This window comes from Haliotis asinina, chromosome 10, assembly GCF_037392515.1.
Source record: "Haliotis asinina isolate JCU_RB_2024 chromosome 10, JCU_Hal_asi_v2, whole genome shotgun sequence".
Classification (NCBI taxonomy): domain Eukaryota; kingdom Metazoa; phylum Mollusca; class Gastropoda; order Lepetellida; family Haliotidae; genus Haliotis; species Haliotis asinina.
In genome coordinates this window covers 2,509,513-2,531,909 of record NC_090289.1, presented here as the reverse complement: position 1 = coordinate 2,531,909, position 22,397 = coordinate 2,509,513, and the positions used below count along the sequence as shown (strand labels likewise).

The 22,397-nt window shown below is 40.1% G+C and overlaps 1 protein-coding gene across 2 annotated transcripts in view; it reads left to right on the top strand.

The window, feature by feature from the left end:
• The window catches only part of LOC137297831 (protein ITPRID2-like), a 59,864-nt gene that overhangs the window by 5,859 nt on the left and 31,608 nt on the right, over window positions 1–22,397 (top strand). For both annotated transcript variants that reach the window (XM_067829789.1, XM_067829788.1), the window contains 3 exons: window positions 18,409–18,954; window positions 19,280–19,361; window positions 20,331–20,383. In XM_067829789.1, coding sequence (XP_067685890.1) covers window positions 18,783–18,954; window positions 19,280–19,361; window positions 20,331–20,383 — 307 coding nt within the window. In that variant the 5' untranslated portion in view covers window positions 18,409–18,782. The remainder of the gene's footprint in view (window positions 1–18,408; window positions 18,955–19,279; window positions 19,362–20,330; window positions 20,384–22,397) is intronic.

The window sequence follows — 22,397 nt, the reverse complement described above, 5'->3', positions numbered from 1 at the left end:
TTTCCCAAGTGATGTGTCTTTTAAGAATCGAATATAAGAAATGTATCGTCTCAGGTTTTTCACATTGCTGTATAGTCAAGATAGCACACCTGGCAACTAATTGCATAATGAGCGTAATTCTGTTAAAATAGTAGTTAGTTAGCCAATAGTCAATCAATGTATTGGCGGTTAATCCTTTGAAAGAAAGTGTTGTTTTTACATAGACACTGACAGGACAGAGTGTAGTCAGTATAGATTAGTAAATGTACATACATAAACACTACCTTTTGACAAATCCCCCATTTAAATCCGCATAAAAATAATCAATCAATCAGCATGTTATCAGTTAATCCTTTGATCGATCCAGACACAAGAAATGCCAAATGGGAGCCTTTGTCGGGTAATCTAAGTGACGTTACCACTAATTATACCTGTTATAAATTCATTAACTGAGCATCAAGTGAATGATGACAAATAACGTGTAGGTTTATACCACCTAACACAGATTACAACCTATAGCTAGCGACACCAAGTGATTTTGACAGAATCGTCTATGAAAACAAGGGTTGTAACTCGAAAACTAGGCAGAGCAGGAGACAAAACTAAGTCATAGTAGATTGTGAGAACATATAGTTTTCATTTTTCACAACAGTTTTCGCAATTTCAGGTTTGTACAAACCTGTAAACGAAGTAATTTACCACCTGAAATGTAGATGAATTCTGCACAGACCCTCATTTCTATATCCACTATAATCCTCTCTCATGTCAGTGTTTTGTAAAGTTAACTCGATCTGATCCTTGTTTAACATAAGTTGTTTGCATGATAATGTACACTCAGTACATTATAATTCAAGTTTTGTCTTGGTTCTGCTCTCAGTCTTGTGTATTGTGCTTGCGGATCTCAGTGTTAATTCTCACACAACTGGCCATTTTCCTATAACTTGAATATTGTTAAATGTTTAACATATGGATTCACACAGTGTAACACAGATACATTCACATATTGTTGTATTTGCACACTGTTATCACATAATCATGATAATATACAGCTACATATGTCGCACATTGTTATAATCACATGCTGTTACACTCATTCACCTACACAGCGCAAGGCTCAATATAACTGTTATACATGTGCAACCTTTCAATGTAAACCTATGACCAAAAATATGTCTACACCTGGGAATCCAAACCCTTCTCCTGCCTGTATCTGTCTTTTCACAAGGAAAACAGATGAAATTGTGGTTATTTCCATTGATGCGTGACACTGCATCTCCAGTCAACACAGAAAAAAAACAACAACAGAAAAAAAACATTGTACATCATAGTAGCGCTCTGCCTCTGTCAGTAGCCGTCTTGGTCACATGACGCCATTAGCGGTTGTCGGCAGAATAGATGAGTTATCAGAAAATGTTTCCACTTTTCAAATATTAATAAAGTACTTTTGCATTAAAAATTGGAGATTATGTTTCTGATGATTTTACTTTAAATATGTTAGATTTTGCTATATTCTCCTTTAACCAAATACCATAAGCATTTAGCCCTGCTGGTGCATTCTGACACCTCCAGCAAGGTGGACGTAAGAGGTGTAAGGGCATCATGTTTTTATCATGCTGAAAGCCTGTGTGCCTCTGATTGCTCTGATCGTGTCCCAGGGCTGTTATTGACTGATGATTATTGACAGGACCCTGCTGTGATTAATACAGCGTAACATATATAGTGGTAAGCAACTTCCTATTGCAAGCTACGGATGCTTGTGTTTTCTGCATCTGCTGAAAATGTAGGTACATTATATCATGGCTCAGTTTCAGTTTTGTCACTTTTATCACACATGGATGGGGGTTAGCCTGGTGGTTAAAGTGTTTGCTTGTCACGCCAAAGACCAGAGTTCGATTCCCCACATGGGTACAATATGTGAAGCCCATTTCTGGTGTCGCCTGCCATGATATTGCTGGAATATTTCTAAAAGTAGTGTAAAACTAAATTTGTTTATCAGTGAGGACGAGATTCTGTTTATATTTGAAAATCAGTTTTCCAACTTTTTCACAATTTAATTTAGTAACATGCTGTGTGTGTTAAGTTTCAGTGTGATTAGTGATGGCATTTGGTGATGATATAATTAGTGATGCTCACTCACTCACTCACTCACTCACTCACTCACTCACTCACTCACTCACTCACTCACTCACTCACTCACTCACTCACTCACTCACTCACTCAGCATGTGTGGGCCACATGCTTGTTAGCCTGGCAGTTATTAACCTGTCCAGTAAATATTCCTGCACTGTGTGTGACTTAATTACAAGCATTATGAGGTGTTGACCTGGATCATGTAGCCTGAGCTGTGATTGATGAAGGGTCATAAATGTCACAATTAACAGAGGCAAACAGATGAACTTTGAAAAACAGCCTGTTATGTCCTCACAGTACCTTTAATGTGAAGAAATCGTACATAGCAGTCTCTTTCAGTGAAGTCTCTTAATTGTTGACACTTAGTGAAATAATTAATTCTTGTTACCTGTGTAGCACCAGTCTGATCTTTTCATGTCAATTTGTTTCTGTAACTGAGGTCAAGTATGGGTGACTACAGCCCTTTAGGAGAAGTTCATAATCTGGACTATCTTGTCAGATGGAACACTAAATGATTGTAGTGTTGCCATAAACATGATGATAGTGTAGACACAATTTATGGATAATAAAGTTTTATTGTACTATGATGGCCTTGTTTGTTTGGGATCCTTGTACAGAAGTCAGTTATTCACAAGTAGCTCCTACTAAATGCCTATCAAACAAAACAGAGCATGATGAGCCAGTGTTAATATATGACATCTATTAAAACTATATTTGTGTTCAGTTGAATGAAGTTTGACTTTAGACAGTGTCTACCCATTCACTAGACAGTTTCCTCATTTGCTAGACAGTGTCTTCTCTCACTCTCTAGACAGTGTCTTATCACCCACTGGATAGTGTACCCTCAGTCACTACATAGTGTCTACTCACTCTCTAGACAGTTTCTCCCCTCTCTATAGACAGTTTCTAGTGACACACTGTCTAGTGAAGAGACACTGTCTTGATTGTCAGAGGACAGTGTCTCAGGAGACTGTGTCTTCTCACTCACTAGACAGGGTCTCCTCATTCTCTACACAATTTCTTCTCATTCACTAGACAGTGTTTCCTCATTCACTAGAGAGTGTCTCCTCATTCTCTACACAATTTCTTCTCATTCACTAAACAGTGTCTCCTCATTCACTAGACAGTGTTTCCTCATTCACTAGAGAGTCTCCTCATTCTCTACACAGTTTCTTCTCATTCACTAAACAGTGTCTCCTCATTCACTAGACAGTGTCCCCTCATTCACTGAACAGTGTTTCCTCATTCACTAGAGAGTGTCTCCTCATTCTCTACACAATTTCTTCTCATTCACTAGACAGTGTCACCTCATTCACTAGACAGTGTCCCCTCATTCACTGAACAGTGTTTCCTCATTCACTAGACAGTGTCTTCTCACTCTAGACAATGTCTCCTACCAGTCCTTCACCAACTGTTTACCATGGCAACTGATACTGACCTTGTGTACATCAGTATGACTGCCTGACCTGGTGGGCAAATGGCCTTTATCAACATAGGTTATCTTGGGTAGGAAGACATTAATAAAGCAAAGAGTGATAGTTTGTCTTTGAGTGGTGTATACCTCCACTGCCTGTTGCTCCAGTAGAGAGTGGGAGCACCTGTCACGGACAGTGGTTTTCATTGGATTGAGTCTTGCGTTAAATATGAACTTTCTTTTGATTATGGGGAGGTGCATCGTATGGAAAATGATGGCATTGTGTGGTAGGAGCTTGAAGGATTTACTGTTGCGGGGGAGGACATCTTGATTGCATTCAGGTAGGAGTAACAGACCTTTCATGTTGGTATTAGACCCAGATCCATGGACGTATTACTCCCCTTCTTCTCCACATTGATTCAGTAGGAGACAGTAGCAGCCATATGCCTTTTGCTTCTCATAGAAGTTGGCTGAAAATGATATTAGATGGCTAGGCCACGTCAGTTTCATCCTTGCTGAGTTTCCAGGCTCCAGTGACAGACAGTGTTAGACTGGCTAACCTGCTCCTGAACAACTCTTGTACCATACATAAAACTTGCAAATGTGATTTCTAGTTCTTTGTGATCCTAGAGGGGAATAAAAGGAGTGAGAAACTGAAAAATTAAGCGGCAATAGCATTCTCTCAGAATATCTGTAGTGACTCCAAAAACTCCTGTCTATGTTGCTTTGTTGATGTTGATGAATGTGTATTGGGGTACAAAGCGCACCTAAGACAAGGCAGCTGGAAGTATCCTCAAAATTAAGCCTCACATGAAAGGGGGAACCATACATAATATTGAGCCTCTGAAGAAAGGGAAATATACATAATATTGAGCCTTACATGAAAAGGGGATATATACATAATACTGAGCCTCACATGAAATGTGTATAAATACATAATACTGAGCCTCACATGAAAGGAAAATATACATAATACTGAGAGAGTGAACTACATATTGTTATGCCTGATTAGTGTTCTACAAACTTATAACCTAATTCAAGTAACTAGACAGGATATACAAATTGGCCATCCCATGTTTCATCTATTGTATAAATCTGATGTTCACTCCACCAGTTACAACAAAAGCACAAAGGAAGTACGTTTATCCCATCCCTTTCCTATTTGAGAGAACAAACTGAAAATATATTTAAGTGCACTGTTGGCCTGTGGTGCACAAGTCACAAGTGTGTGAGTACTGACATGGCCGCACCATGACTTACAACTATATTAACAGCTTTATGTCATCCTCAGGCCACAGATTATACATTCTTACCTGACATCAGCAGATTGGGATCATCTCAGTATCCGGAAATTTCTACCTGACAGTGGATCAATTAATCAGGCACATTACATAAGCTACCTATATAAGTATACTATGCACATTACATTAGTCTTCTTGGGCACATTGCATTGGCTTAGTTTTATAAACATACTTCGCACATTGCATTGGCTAGCTATATAAACATACTTCGCACATTACATTGGCTAGCTATATAAATATACTTCACACATTACATTGGCTAGCTATATAAACATACTTCGCACATTACATTGGCTAGCTTTATAAATATACTTCACACATTACATTGGCTAGCTATATAAATATACTTCACACATTACATTGGCTAGCTATATAAACATACTTCGCACATTACATTGGCTAGCTTTATAAATATACTTCACACATTACATTGGCTAGCTTTATAAATATACTTCACACATTACATTGGCTAGATATATAGATATACTTCGCACATTACATTGGCTAGCTATATAAACATACTTCGCACATTACATTGGCTAGCTTTATAAACATACTTCACACATTACATTGGCTAGATATATAGATATACTTCGCACATTGCATTGCTAGCTATATAAACATACTTTGCACATTACATTGGCTAGCTATATAAATATACTTTGCACATTACACTGGCTAGCTATATAAATATACTTCGCACATTGCATTGCTAGCTATATAAACATACTTTGCACATTACATTGGCTAGCTATATAAATATACTTTGCACATTACACTGGCTAGCTATATAAATATACTTCGCACATTGCATTGCTAGCTATATAAACATACTTTGCACATTACATTGGCTAGCTATATAAATATACTTTGCACATTACACTGGCTAGCTATATAAATATACTTCGCACATTGCATTGCTAGCTATATAAACATACTTTGCACATTACATTGGCTAGCTATATAAATATACTTTGCACATTACACTGGCTAGCTATATAAACATACTTCGCACATTACATTGGCAAGCTATATAAATATACTGCTCACATTGCATTACCCACCTTTATAAAGGTACTGGGCACATTGCATTGGCTAGCTTTATAAATATACTTGGGCACCCAAATGTGTTCATCTTTAAAGCATGCATCAGTTACTGGAGCAAACTGTAGCCATGTTAATATCTCCTTATGTGTCTGTGTCAATGGTAGTACTACTGCTGTCCCAGGAAGGTCATCATGACCCAGTGATATATAATGTAATTGAACTGAGCTCAGATGTTTGTTATCATTGATATTATCAGTAGAGTTTGATCAGTAAACCCTATATATTCTGCTGTCTGTCTCTGCCATGTTAGTGTGATGTCTATTCATATAAACAATAACTGGTTCAGCTGTACGAACAGGTATGTCATGTTTGTATGAGGCATGTTAAATATGCAATAACATTATATATGTGGATATGACAGTTTTCAAAATCCCATTCAAACTACTTGTAGAAGGAAATCTGTTTATTGCAGATCCTTTGTATATCCATCTGGTGACCAGTGAGTCCTTCCTGTTCTCATGACTTACTGATGTGATATCTAACAGTGTGCATAACGTAGCATTCATTCTATCCCTCACACACACAACAATGGGTCACATATCAAATTGCGGTTCACAGTCATCATAGGTGCCCAACTTTTGTACAAAACAAACAAATTTTGGAACATCTAAGTTTTTAATGTCTAATGTAAATTTGTCATGGGCACCCAACTGGAGACTGGAAAAGAGCAGTACGCTGACTTTCAATCCTGATGATGATTTGTGTTCAGCTATGGTCAGTTTGCAGTGCCTGTAAATTCCACTTTATAATAAAAAGTAAATGAAATAAAGCGAAATAAAGATTATGAATCCTCATGATTTTTACCTAACCGGTTGAACATTTAAATCTCAGAATTTTGTTCAATATAGCTTAAAAGTTGCTTAAAAAAATCATCATAGTTTCAAGGTGCTATTATTTGTTTGCATTACAAGGGGGTGTACACATTAGTCAAAATACAGAGTGAAAATAGGCTTGGTCTAAGTTAATGCTGAGAGCACATGCATTTATTTCACTGCTCTAGACACTGCTCATTAGCCCCTGGCAATACAAACTAATTGTAGCAATCTGTATCTGTGATTGTTAAACAACTTTTATCATAAGTAGGATTAAAACATTCTGAGATTTAAATGTTCAATTGGCCAGATAAATTGTTGAGGATTCACAATCTTAAACTCAAAATGCTTTATGGTTTATCTTGTTTGTTATACAATTGTATACCTTGTATAATAAAGAAGTTGAACCATAAAGCATTTTTAGTTTGATTCTACCAACTTCTAAATGCCTTTGAAACAATTCACAATCTTAATTTCACTTTATTTGCTTTACGTTTTGGTTTAAAGTGAAATTCAGTGGTACATTTTCACTGCACACAGGCTATAAAAGACAAGCTGTTTAGATACAGTGAGATGCGTCTACCAAGAGGGTTTCGTCAGTCATGTCCACCTGGAGTGTTACCGTGTTGAAGCAGCCTCCACCTCAGAGTGCTGAAATATTCATCCCCATGGCATTGTAGCCCATGAAGGTCCAGGTCAGAATAGACCTTCAACAACCCATGCTTGCCATTAAAGGTGCCTCTGCTTGTCGTAAGAGGTGACTGATGGGATCGGGTGGTCAGCTTTGCTGACATGGTTGACACAATCATCAGTTCCCAGTTGCGCAGCTCGATGCTCATGCTGTTGATCACTGGATTGTCTGGTCCTGGCTTGATTATGTACAGACCACCATTGTACAGCGGGAATATTGCCAAGTGCGGCATAAAATTTAATAAAATTTAAATCTTTAACTTACTTAGTATTGAATATTGGCACGGTCCTTAACTTTTTTATGAGCACATTATGAATCAGTGAATGCAGCAGAATACATCCTTTGTTCAAACATTACACTTCTTATCATCTGCATCTTCTGTGTACAGACATTCTTACTTAGACACCCTGGTGTAAAAACATAGAATTCCAGAAACTCTTTGACAAGCTCTGGTTGAGGAGCATCTACCTGGACAAACTTTTGTCAGGTCCAACACCCTGGCCATGTCTCGCCAAAAGAGGTTAGAAGAAGATACATATTTAGTGGGTGAGTGTGTGAGTTTAGTTTTACGCCGCACTCAGCAATATTCCAGCTATATGGCAGCGGTCTGTAAATAATCGAGTCTGGACCAGACAATCCAGTGATCAACAACATGAGCATTGATCAGCGCAATTGGGAGCCGATGACATATGTCAACCAAGTCAACGAGCCTGACCACCTGATCCCATTAGTCGCCTCTTACGACAAGAATAGTTGCCTTTTATGGCAAGCATGGGTTGCTGAAGGCCTATTCTACCCCGGGACCTTCACGGGTCACATATTTAGTGCTTGCATGTAACAGAAGTACTGGTTAGCTTGTAGCCTGTGTGTCAGTGGACTAGGTGGACTTTATGAATTATGCACAAACTGGTCCTGATTGTTCCAAGGTGTCCACAATGTGGGTGAGTGGGTGGAGAGATAGAGGTGTGTCCTATCAGATTAATGGCTGACTGTCTACAGTGTGGAGGGTTGACGTCTATCACTGAACAAACAGACACAGTGAACTTTGACCATGTGTGATCTTGATGATGAAGAAAGGTGAGTGATGTTGCAACAAGAGCAAAGTGGGCCTTGGCAATGTAGACATGTTACCGTCAGTGACTGCCAGTGGGACAACACACTTGAAGAGCTTGTTTGTCAACTCTCACTAGAGCTAAAGCATGTGAAATGAAGCACTGCTAATAGAGCTGTTGGCAACAACAGGCTTGATCTTTACAACTCATCAGTTGTGATGAACAATTTTAAGGCATCATTGACATGATTAAAGGGAGTGCATTTTTTAAAAATTGACTTTCCCACAAAATGCAGGTATCAAGACAGCTGTTTCATTGAAGATGAAAGACGCTTACTCATCAACTGTCACAAAATGCCTCAAACTTGGTTTTGGTTAGGGGTTTGGGGGCAGGAAGTGGGCAGGGAAGTCTTGTTTAATGATTGTTAGTGTTATTCTCAGACAGAAAAGAACTGTTTGCCCTGTCTCCAAGAATATGAATTAGTATGTAGTGGGTCTGGAGCCTTGAGCAGTATTCAGTATTGCATGTGTTCATTTAGAAATGTGTCAGTTTCCTGTGTACTGCAGTGCTGATCTGTCATGGAGGCATGACTATCACATGACAGTCCTGTTCTTTGAACATGTGGGTAACTTCATCAAAATACAGTTTTGAAAATAGATTTTTTTTAAACGAAAGAAAACAAATGTTGAATGAAAAAAATATATGTCTATTTTTTCAGAAGCTAATATAAAAATTATAAAGAAAGATCAGAAAGTTTCAGTCTTGTTCATACAAAGTCTTGAGACATACAAAGTGAAAGTTATTGTCACTGTCAGTCCTGTTAATAAAAATAGGCAGTCTGTCACTGTATACTCCGAAGGTGGGGCTCCCTTCTGTGTGTCCAGGTATCAACAAGATGGAAGATGGTGAGACCAATATTGCACTGCCCATTGAAGTTTGTCGCCACCAGTCTGTCCGGGGTAATTGAGAAGTAGGAATACTGGCTCAAGTATGCTATAAAAACATCCCAGGATTTATGTGTGTGTAAATATTGCAGTGTATGTACTACAACTGTGAGTGTCACAGACTAATGAGGGATTTATGGATCTCTGTAGAGTGTCGCTGGCTGACTCACCCACACTCATGTTGCTCATTTCGCCATACTGGGAAGAGTAGGGATGTTGCGTGGACAGTTTTTGGAAATGATCAAGATACTACAGAGGTATATCTCTTTTATCAGTGACTTTTTTAATCCTAATTTCATTATGAAAGAATTGAGGAGAAATTATCTATTATGATCAATGAGGTAAATCACACCTACTTTTTGTGTGCTCTTGCTGAGATAAATTTATTTTCATCCTATCACATAAACCTGATTTTTTGTCCCTAACAGGTAAATACTTTTTTCCACATGAAACAGCTGTTTAGCTTTTACAGTGCTTTATCATAGTTTATGAGTGGATGGAGCAGGGATAATATGATGCTTTTCATGGGATTAATTGAATATCCTGGTTAGCATTGTTCCTTTGTAGTTCCGGGATGTCACCGCCTGGGTCTACTCACACTGTGTCATAGTAGCTGTTTAGTGGTCCTGTTTGAAGTGTCCTCAGACAGGTGTTGACATGGTATCAGTCAGATCACTGATCACAACCATACATTGCTTAGTAGTTTCTTATACATGCATATTTGCAACGTGTCAACTCAACTACACATTTATTGGAAAGTAAATACCAGTCCAAAATAAATTTGACATAAAATGAATAAATGATAAACTATGAATAGTACACAATCTCACTTAAAAGATAAATAGACTCTTTTATACGCTTATCTGAATTTTACAAGGAGCTGGTCCAGGTAAATTTGCGATGTACAACTTAACAAGGAGCTCTGGATCAGCAACAGAGAAAATTTCATGATTTTAACGAGAACTGACTCTGGAAGGGTGAACACAGGATGCATCACTGTTAACGATAAGTTGTGACTCTGGAAGGGTGGACACATCATGCATCACTGTTAACAACAAGTACTTAGTGTGGAGGAGTGGACACAGCATGAATCACTGTTAACAACAAGTAGTGAGTCTGTGGAGGAGTGGACACATCATGCATCACTGTTAACAACAAGTAGTGAGTCTGTGGATGAGTGGACACAGCATACATCACTGTTAACAACAAGTACTTAGTGTGGAGGAGTGGACACAGCATGCATCACTGTTAACAACAAGTACTTAGTGTGGAGGAGTGGACACAGCATGCATCACTGTTAACAACAAGTAGTGAGTCTGTGGAGGAGTGGACACATCATGCATCACTGTTAACAACAAGTACTTAGTGTAGAGGAGTGGACACATCTTGAATCACTGTTAACAACAAGTAGTGAGCCTGTGGAGGAGTGGACACATCATGCATCACTGTTGACAACAAGTACTTAGTGTGGAGGAGTGGACACATCATGCATCACTGTTACGAACAAGTACTTAGTGTGGAGGAGTGGACACATCATGCATCACTGTTACGAACAAGTACTTAGTGTGGAGGAGTGGACACATCATGCATCACTGTTAACAAGTAGTGAGTCTGTGGAGGAGTGGACACATCATGCATCATTGTTAACAACAAGTACTGAGTCTGTGGAGGAGTGGACACATCATGCATCACTGTTAACAACAAGTAGTGAGTGTGGAGGAGTGGACACAGCATGAATCACTGTTAACAACAAGTAGTGAGTCTGTGGAGGAGTGGACACAGCATGCATCACTGTTAACAACAAGTACTTAGTGTAGAGGAGTGGACACAGCATGCATCACTGTTAACAACAAGTACTTAGTGTAGAGGAGTGGACACATCATGCATCACTGTTAACAAGTAGTGAGCCTGTGGATGAGTGGACACAGCATGCATCACTGTTAACAACAAGTACTTAGTGTGGAGGAGTGGACACAGCATGCATCACTGTTAACAACAAGTACTTAGTGTAGACACAGCATGAATCACTGTTAACAACAAGTAGTGAGTCTGTGGAGGAGTGGACACATCATGCATCACTGTTGACAACAAGTAGTGAGTCTGTGGAGGAGTGGACACAGCATGAATCACTGTTAACAACAAGTAGTGAGTCTGTGGAGGAGTGGACACATCATGCATCACTGTTAACAACAAGTAGTGAGTCTGTGGAGGAGTGGACACAGCATGAATCACTGTTAACAACAAGTAGTGAGTCTGTGGAGGAGTGGACACATCATGAATCACTGTTAACAACAAGTACTTAGTGTAGAGGAGTGGACACAGCATGCATCACTGTTAACAACAAGTACTTAGTGTAGAGGAGTGGACACAGCATGAATCACTGTTAACAACAAGTAGTGAGTCTGTGGAGGAGTGGACACATCATGCATCACTGTTAACAACAAGTAGTGAGTCTGTGGAGGAGTGGACACATCATGCATCACTGTTAACAACAAGTAGTGAGTCTGTGGAGGAGTGGACACATCTTGCATCACTGTTAACAACAAGTACTTAGTGTGGAGGAGTGGACACATCATGCATCACTGTTAACAAGTAGTGAGTCTGTGGAGGAGTGGACACATCTTGCATCACTGTTAACAACAAGTAGTGAGTGTGGAGGAGTGGACACAGCATGCATCACTGTTAACAAGTAGCTCCCAGTCCAGTGAGGTATTTTTTCTGTTGGCCAAGCAAATTTGTATTTGAGCAATTGTGTTGAGGCTTTACCTGTGCTCAGTTGACTTTCCAAAGTTAATTAGTAAATTGTGTTATTTATTTGAAAAGCCAACAAAAAAATCAGCCGGTATAGAGGAAAACTTAACAGGGCACAGGGGCTTGTATCGCTTTGAAACGGCGTTCGAAAGACATATAGATGTATTGACCCTACCCTAGTACTATATAAAAGGAAAGGGATGTAACGAGGAAACCACCCCCTCCTCGATCAAAGTTACATGTTACCGCGTAAAATATTTTTAAGGCCCATCGAGGCCAACGGATCGAAAGCCAGATGATTTCCCTACAAAATGAGCTATAAATGGTCACAATCGGATCATTCTTTCAAAAGTTATACGCTACGAATCATCGAAAACAGCTACCTCCGCAATTTCACGCCAAAATCATGGATCACCCAATACGGCGAAAACTCACCTTTTAAATTCGTTTATTAATTCCAGCCACGTTGGCAGCACCAGCGCTGGGCTGGATTCGATCGGCCGCGGTATTCCGAGGGTCGGAAAACTTATTACAACATCTACATGTCATTTTTTCGACAGTAAGCAAGCATTTTCACCAAAATAGCCGGCAATCCTACTCACATGTCGGCCATAAGCGACCTTGACATTCAAGTGAACTGAGCAGATCCGCACAAACAGACTCGGGCCATCCGACTGGTTGGAAACAAAATATACAGTGGAAATGGCCAATCGGATGGCCCGAGTCTGTTTGTGCGGATCTGCTCAGTTCACTTGAATGTCAAGGTCGCTTATGGCCGACATGTGAGTAGGATTGCCGGCTATTTTGGTGAAAATGCTTGCTTACTGTCGAAAAAATGACATGTAGATGCTGTAATAAGTTTTCCGACCCTCGGAATACCGCGGCCGATCGAATCCAGCCCAGCGCTGGTGCTGCCAACGTGGCTGGAATTAATAAACGAATTTAAAAGGTGAGTTTTCGCCGTATTGGGTGATCCATGATTTTGGCGTGAAATTGCGGAGGTAGCTGTTTTCGATGATTCGTAGCGTATAACTTTTGAAAGAATGATCCGATTGTGACCATTTATAGCTCATTTTGTAGGGAAATCATCTGGCTTTCGATCCGTTGGCCTCGATGGGCCTTAAAAATATTTTACGCGGTAACATGTAACTTTGATCGAGGAGGGGGTGGTTTCCTCGTTACATCCCTTTCCTTTTATATAGTACTAGGGTAGGGTCAATACATCTATATGTCTTTCGAACGCCGTTTCAAAGCGATACAAGCCCCTGTGTAACAGGGCACATTTCCACCTGTGCATGCATCGCTGTTATCACGTACTGAGACTCTAAGGGGAAGTGAGTCCAGCGGAAGAGATAACCTTGCTTTCACTGGAGCCATTGGACATGAGTATTGTTGGTGTCGGGTGTGTGACCCACCTGACAATGAATACCAGGGTAAGATATCTAAATAACATTAATAATTGGAACGTGAACCACGCAGTCCGGGCCATATGACCGCGTTCTGTGAGTGAGGCTCAGCAAACAATTGATATAGGACAAGAATCCTTCAATATCTACTCTGTAATGAGTTATCAGGGAAACTGTACATGTTGTACTAGTGTGGATAAAAAGAAGAAGCTTAGAAAATACCTCTTGTCTTGTAGAAGACATAAAAAGAAAACATGTGGTAAGTGGTCTGTTGGATTTTATGTTGTGTGAATTGCAGGTTTGTGTGTGACTTGTGTGACACAAACACAATGACATGCCGGCATGTCTCCAACACTAGGGACAACTATGCCCTTGTCACTTGGACAGTGAGGTGTCAGAGGTGGTGTAAATATGAGATGTATATAATACATTGCTAACTGCAGGTGAGGAGAGGGTGGGGGCGAGTCTGCAGTCATTTTACCCTGGGTCACCTGGTGTTGGTTGGTGGAGGGATTGTGCAAGAAGGCAGATACTTTCTAGAATGCATGAGGAAAGTAAGCATGATTTGTGTGTCAGTGAAACAGATATTTGCTAATGCATAGTTTCGCTCTCAAGTGCCATCATCATCAAGTTTCACATGAAGACATAGCACTTGGTGTGACAAGCATGGATGATACTAATCAACTTCTCCCAGAACCTTGATTTTAAATGTGATTCAATGACTTAAAATTGCTGTTACAGATCATCCTGATTATGTATCAAGGTTTGTCAGTCCCACGCCAGTATTCACCCAAATTGGTTATGTAACGTTAGTGATAAAACTTTCTCAGTACAAATTCTAGTACTTATGTTAGGTTGGGTGGGTAATATGACTTGCATTACTTCAATCTTTCCAATCCAAATTCAACTGAAATATTTTACTCATCAATGAAACATCTCTATATTTTATTCCCAAATGAGCCAGTTTGAAAACTAATCATGCATCTTGAGTACTTGTGTACTTGTGTACTTGTGTTGGAGGTCCTGAGTAGGACGTGGCTGCCCACAGGATTACCGAGTCATGTGATATACTGTCAAAAGGGGCATAACAGTAAACCTGCATAGTTATACTGCGTTACTAAAGGAGACACTTCATACTAGCCATGCATGTGCTAATAAAGATAATGTTTCACTCAGCTTCAGTGCATATGTCATCAGATTTGATATAAATTATAATATGGATATAGTTTTTGCTTTCTTGAAGTAAAACCATTCCCATTTGGAAATTTGGAGCCAACTCTGCAGACCAAACCAGACCACTAGGCAGCTTACAAGAATGTGAAATGTCGAGCAGTCTAAAAGCGTTTTTTAGAAATAACATATTTTCATTGTCATTTAGTTTTGCTGATGACTCGGTTCACAGAGTATAAAAACATGCTTCAGCTGTCAATTCATTGAATCGTTACACAGGAAGAATGTTGTGCCTGAGGCAAGTGTAGAGTCTCATTAGAGGTGATATTGCTGTCTGATTCTGTTACTGACTGGAGAGGATCAGTGTGCTTATGTCATGAAAGTAGTGCTGGATCAATAAATATGCATAAGCTTCATTCATAAAATAGGGTAGAAAACTCCCCCAAAATCAACCAGATAAGAGATATTGTTAACTCAGAGATTTGAGACCTTCTGTGTCATTAGTGTCAGTTGTTGTCACTGATAACCCTGTCATATTAGCCATGATGATGGGTGACCTGGGACCTTCTCAGTTGCTCTGTCACATGATCAGAGATGTCACTTGCTCTGTCAGGTGACCAGGTATGTTGTCAGTTGCTCTGTCACATGACCAGAGATGTCACTTGCTCTGTCAGGTGACCAGGTATGTTGTCAGTTGCTCTGTCGTGTGACCAGAGATGTCACTTGCTCTGTCAGGTGACCAGTTATGTTGTCAGTTGCTCTGTCACATGACCTGGGACCTTCTCAGTTGCTCTGTCACATGACCAGAGATGTTGTCAGTTGCTGTCAGGTTACCAGTTGTGTTGTCAGTTGCTCTGTCACATGACCAGTTATTCTGTCAGTTGCTCTGTCACCTGACCAGTTATGCTGTCAGTTGCTCTGTCACCTGACCAGAGATGTTGTCAGTTGTTCTGTCACATGACCAGTGATGTTCTCAGTAGCTGTTTGGGCACAAGTGATATTCTTAGTTGCTCTGTCAGGTGTCATATTGTCAGGAATGCAAACAACCTGTATGAAGACCTTTGTTCACAACTGTACAAGAATCTGTATGGAAACACTGCTCTCATGAAATAAAAATGTTTTTCATAAAATTTGTTTATATTATTCTTTAAAATAGCATGGAAAGAAAGGTTCAGGATATTCAACCAGGTTGCATTTCAGCTTCTTCCCTTAGTTTGTACAGTGAGGTTTGAGGAAATATTTCTTTGCTCAGACAAATATTGCACCCATGCTTAACAGCATAGTGACCATGCAAAAGGTGCCTGACAATTTAGCAATAAGCCCTTGGCCATGGTGGTTGTATGTATTGATGTTTTGCTTTACTGGCACACTGGTTTATTATTTTACTGGTGTGTTGTTCGTTGATTTATTGACCATTATAACACTTACACTTCCTGCTGAATGGAAGATTATCATTTAATACACTGTTGTGTTCTTGAGGTAGACTGTATTGCACTACAGGTTTTCAGGTTATCTATAGCACTACAGTCTTTTTAGGTTTATCTTATGCACTACATTTTTTAGGTTTATCTTTTGTACTACATTTTTGTTAGGTTAATATCTACAGCACTGCAGCTCTTTTAGGTTGATCTGTTGTACTGCAGTGTTGTAAGGTAGAACTATTACACTTGCGGCAAGTGTTTATGTCTGTGTTACAAGGATGTCCCTGTAAGTGTGAGTTGGTACATTCTGCCTTGTGTTGCTGACCTGGAGGCGGCAGTTTCAGGTATGACAACACAAGCTGTCACTGTCATGTTGGACAATAGTATCTCATTAATTGTTGTGTGTAGTGATCGTAGTTACATCTGTGTAGAGCTTGGGACATAGTTATGAAGGTCACTAGTTATGTGTGTCCTCTGTTTGTTCTGTGATGTCCTTCCTATTCAAGAATCTTCAACACTTGCAGCACCTCCATACTTTCAGCAGCTCCATCTCACACCTTATTCTTCCACTCCAGCAGCCTTTGCTTAAGCCACCTTTGCTACGACCTGCATATCCCAGCCATACAGATTGATACTCATGGTATATGATAATCACTGGATTGTCTGATCCAGACCATATATTTCATCTCTTGCATTGTTATATCCCACCTCTAGTGTCTGTGTATCCCATTTCCAATATGTGTATGTTCCACTTCCAGCATCTGTTTTTCCACTTCCTGCATCTGACCCGTGAAGGTCCCGGGGTAGAATAGGCCTTCAGCAACCCATGCTTGCCATAAAAGGTGACTATGCTTGTCGTAAGAGGCGACTAACGGGATCGGGTGGTCAGACTAGCTGACTTGGTTGACTCATGTCATCGGTTACCCATTGCGCAGATCGATGCTCATGTTGTTGATCACTGGAGTGTCTGGTCCAGACTCGATTATTTACAGACCGTCGCCATATAGCTGGAATATTGCTAAGTGCGACGTAAAACTAAACTCACTCACTCACTCACTTCCTGCATCTTTATATCCTACCATTTGTATTTGTATATCCCACTCCTACCATCTGTTTATCTCATCTCCTTCCTTGTATAAACTTCAACCAGCACCTGTATATCCAACTTGTTCTGGTACCGATGTATTGTACTGCTTCTACCAACCCTATGTCCCTCCTCTCCAGGAACCTGAGTGTACTCCCTACCTCATCACCTGTAAGGGGTTGTGTGGTAGTCTGGTGGCTGTAGCATTCACTTGTCACGTTGAAGACCTGGGTTCAAATCCCCACTTGTGTGAAGCCAATTTCTGGTGTTCCCTGTCATGATATTGCTGGAATATTGCTAAAATCTGTATAAACCATACTCACTCACATACTTACTTACTCAGACACTGATTCATCACTTGTATATACTGAAAGGTAGAATATTAAATACAATCATATCTTCAGCGGTTTTAATCCCTTGGATATATGTGACTCTTCCCATGCTGTTGCTGCAGCATTAAGACTGTAAAGGAATCTGTTGCTGCATATTTGCTCATCAGTCTGCCACAGAACCACAACCTTGACCTTGACCGTGCCAGCCTACCAAGCATGCCTCATCTCATGACTTAGTCATGGAAATCAGTGACTATTTTGCAAGAATGCATTTTCTCATTACCCTGAGGCAACACCGGGTCATGCATAGAACCAATGCCCAGCGTTGTGTAATGAAGTGCATTTGTAGTAATCCCAGTGTGTTGTACACTGTCTTCTGACATTATACGTTCATATCTTGTGCTTGTGAAATTCACTGCATGATGGTTGAAGGTTGAGATTTCTGCTGGTGCTGCAGTTTAGATGTTTAAAGCTCTGTATGATGTCATACGATCTTAGTGAAGATGTAGAGATTGCAGGTCAGGTCAAGGTATGATGCTTGTCAAGGATGCAAGAGGTCAGCTCCCCTTCCTGAACTAACCATACGGATCCTACATTGATGTTTTGCTACACTTAACTAACAAACCCGACCCTCCAATTAAAGATAGATCAGTCAAACAGTAGGTTCACCAGGATTTCCTTTTATAAAATTGACATTGTGAATCAAAACATGTTACTGGATATAGAATTTGGTTTTTCTAAAGCGACTGTTTGATTTACCATATGCTGTTGTTATAGCATGATATGAATATTCATGATGGTATTTATTTTCCAGACTTTGAAGAAACTGCCAACTTTGATCGAAACAAGAACATTCAAAGAAGTGTAAGTGATTGTGATGTAGAACAACACATCAGTGTTCCTGACTCTTCCGATCTTAAATCAGAACAGCCAATCAGAGAGCCTAGTACACCTTCAAACTCTAGACGACTTGTCAAGGCTTTGTTGAACAAACGTGATTACTTAAGGGCACAAGTGCGACATTTTCAGCAAAATTTCTCTGGATTTCGTTTTATACGGCGGCGAGGAGTAGCAGCGCGAGAAGATGAAACTGTGCCAGTGTCCTGCTGCAGTAATGAAGACCTCCCAAATGTTGTGACAGACGGTAACGTAGAGTGTGAGATCCAGGATGTTGGCCATGAGGATGAAATGGCGGTAAAGCGTGCTGTCGGTCGGAGCGTGTCTGTCGAGGGCGCGGCTCACGGAGCAGTCATGAAGGAACTTGGTGGAGCAGAGGTGAGGTCCCATGGAGCAGCAGCTCAACCAGGGCACAAGCCAGCCCCACAAGGAACAGGTCAGAGGTCAGCTCCTTCTGTGTCAGGTAAGGAGCATTGTGATCTCATTTCAGTCTTGCAAAGTCATGATATAGCTGAAATATTGCTGCCATGACGATAAGTCTTAACTCACTCACTCACTCACTCACTCAATCTTGGAGGCCCATATGGCCCAGACCTAGCATCTCTTTCTCTGCAGAATTGTGTGTTCTTGGGTTCGAGTCCAAGTTCCCACCATGGTGCATGTAGGTTTCACCCAATCATTAATGTCTGTCATCAAGTCTTTTATCCATGGTATTATATGAAACTGAACCTCTGTCGGTTTTGGCCAGATTGACCCCACCTTACTATGTAATAACCTTCCTATGACAGATATGATTGGAAAAGGGGTCAAGAGCTGGACGGAACTGATGGAAAGTCTGAGTCCTAAAGTGGAGGAACCATTGCCAGAAATGTAAGTACTACTGTCAGTGTGTGAAATGTTGTTAAAATGTTGCTGGCACATCAGGCTAACTATCTTTGAAAGTTACAAGTCCACAGACTAATTGACTAGCCCAAAATGTGAATGTAGAAATAAGTAATAGATTGCAAAAATAGATGAGAACAAGATATTGTCAAATGTCATGGGTTTCATCATTGAGCTCCTAATATCTAAATATACATTTTTTCCAAGCCATTATCTTTATTTCAAAGTGTATTATAACAAGTCAAAGAGTGTGATACATATTCAGAATGACACCATGAAAATTCTTCATCCAGTCGGGCCAGTGACAGGAGATTTACTGATCTGAGTCCATTTTTACTATCCATGGGCTAGCAGGCCAGTGGACACTGAATACTATGTTCAGTATCTTGACGTTTGATTTTCTATGTAGGGATGTCTGGGAGTTTAACAAAAGTAGCACTGAGATCTTTTTCTCGAAAATGCACTATTGTGTGCCTATGTATTTCAGGACCATATGTTGTGTCTGAATGAGTGTCATTGTGTTTAATGTTTCAGGACCTTATGTTGTGTCTGAATGAGTGTCATTGTGTTAAATCTTTCAGAACCTTATGTTGTGTCTGAACGAGCGTCACTGTGTGAAATGTTTTAGGATCTTATGTTGTGTCTGAACGAACGTCACTGTGTGAAATGTTTCAGGGTCTGATGTTGTGTCTGAATGAGCATCACTGTGTGAAATGTTTCAGGATCTTATGTTGTGTCTGAACGAGCATCACTGTGTGAAATGTTTCAGGATCTTATGTTGTGTCTGAACGAACGTCACTGTGTGAAATGTTTCAGGATCTTATGTTGTGTCTGAACGAGCATCACTGTGTGAAATGTTTCAGGATCTTATGTTGTGTCTGAACGAGCGTCACTGTGTGACATGTTTCAGGATCTTATGTTGTGTCTGAACGAGCATCACTGTGTGAAATGTTTCAGGACAAAGGCTGATGATGATGCCTTCGTGGATGACCTTCCACTTGGAAGTGAAGGTAGGTGGTGGTGCCAGATGACTTTCTAGATGGGGGATCTACACACTGACTGCACAAACTGCATAAATATATATATCCAATATATCAGTGTTCTGTCTAGCATGCCTTTCAACTTTCTTGTAACCTTTGTGTATTTTTAAGATGTTGACACACCAGCAAACAACTTTGCGCAGACAGTGTTCGAAATGTACACTCTGAAGCTAAATACTTGGTTGATACAACCATCTCATTGCTGTATTGAACACCCTATGACTATGCCCTCTTATTTGTCAGTTTTCTTAAAGAAGTACTTTGTCCTCAGGTTGTTTCTCACCAGGTTTGTAAAACTCCCCCTTATAATTTCCTTATTGCTACTAACCAGGAGTGCACAGTCTCAGGGCCAGGGATTTATCTAGGATAATACATTAAGTCATTTTTGGAAGCAAACTGGGAAGAAAATTGTTATTTTGTTTTGTTTTCCAAAATTCCAAGGCATTTAACATTGACATTTGATTTTGCATCCAATGCAATAGTATGAGAGCACTATTAGAACTCTCCCGTATTGTCCCAGGTATGAGTAATACCACGCACCTCCACAAGCCGTAACTGTAACAACATGAATTTGGAAATGTTGAAAGAACTTCAAAGTAGGACTAGATAAATCCCTGGGATCACCTCATTACACCTGCAATCCAGGGTCATAGCATAGCACCATAACTCTCCTCAGTTACTTTACTGATAAACTCCCAGTATTATTATGGATTGTCAGTTCTGACATTTTACTACATGCACTGAAACCTCTCCATTTGTGAACACCATTAAAAATACGTTATCAGCCTGAGCAAGCTGCTTCCTGACATTGATGCCAGTCAAATTGTATGAGCAATATATTACCTGCTTGACAACAAGTCTGTGCATATATTTTGTAATATACAACAGTGAAAAGTCCAGCAGAGAGCATTAATGAGTGTTGATCACTAATCACTGCGTCTACCCATGTTAGTTCAGGTGTTATCATAGGTATGAGATGATGTAATAACAGGTTGTTATTCTGGAGCAATCATCCGCTACATTCAAGGTGTACCATGTGCTCCTCAGTAAGGTCGTATGTTGAGTTACCTGGTCATATGTCGAGTTACCTGGTCATATGTTGAGTTACCTGGTCATATGTTGAGTTACCTGGTCATATGTTGGGTTACCTGGTCATATGTTGAGTTACCTGGTCATATGTTGAGTTACCCGGTCATATGTTGAGTTAGCTGTCCATGAAAGTATTCAGTCTGTCAGCTTCTGCGGGATGATGTATTTACCCCATTCAGCTTTATGTTTTGGACCAGCAAGGCACATTTCATACCTGTTGATATGTATCTCATCAGACTTATGTAGTGATTAATAGAGATGGGTTATTTGGCTCAAGCAAGGTGTAAGGTGTGGGTCATGAGTGGCATGCTCTTTAATCAGGGTATGAAATGAGCTAAAAACCCAGCTAGACGTTAGGGCTGATAACTTCAAACACTGGGCTGGCAAACTGTCATTTTAGCTTGTCTGTCAGAAATCTAACACATCTTGAGTGGTCGGATGGTCCATATTTCATACACTATTTTAACCAGGTCTGACTTGTTGATTTTTGAGATAGCAAGGTTGGAGAGTATGAGGTTTGAGATGGTGAGTTTTTAGATGGTGTCAAGGTTGTGGTTTGTGAGGTCTGAGATGGTAGGTTTTAGATGGTGTCAAGGTTGTGGTTTGTGAGGTCTGAGATGGTAGGTTTTAGATGGTGTCAAGGTTGTGGTTTGTGAGGTCTGAGATGGTATGTTTTAGATGGTGTCAAGGTTGTGGTTTGTGAGGTCTGAGATGGTAGGTTTTTAGATAGTGAGATTTGAAACGGTGAGGTTTCAAATGGTATTTTTTTAAATGGTGAGGTTTAAGATTGTTAGGTTTCAGATGGCAAGGTTTCCGAAGGAGAAGTTTCAGATTCATATGGTGAGGCTTATGGTGGTGAGGTTTGAGATGGCAAGGTTTAAGATGGAGAGGTTTC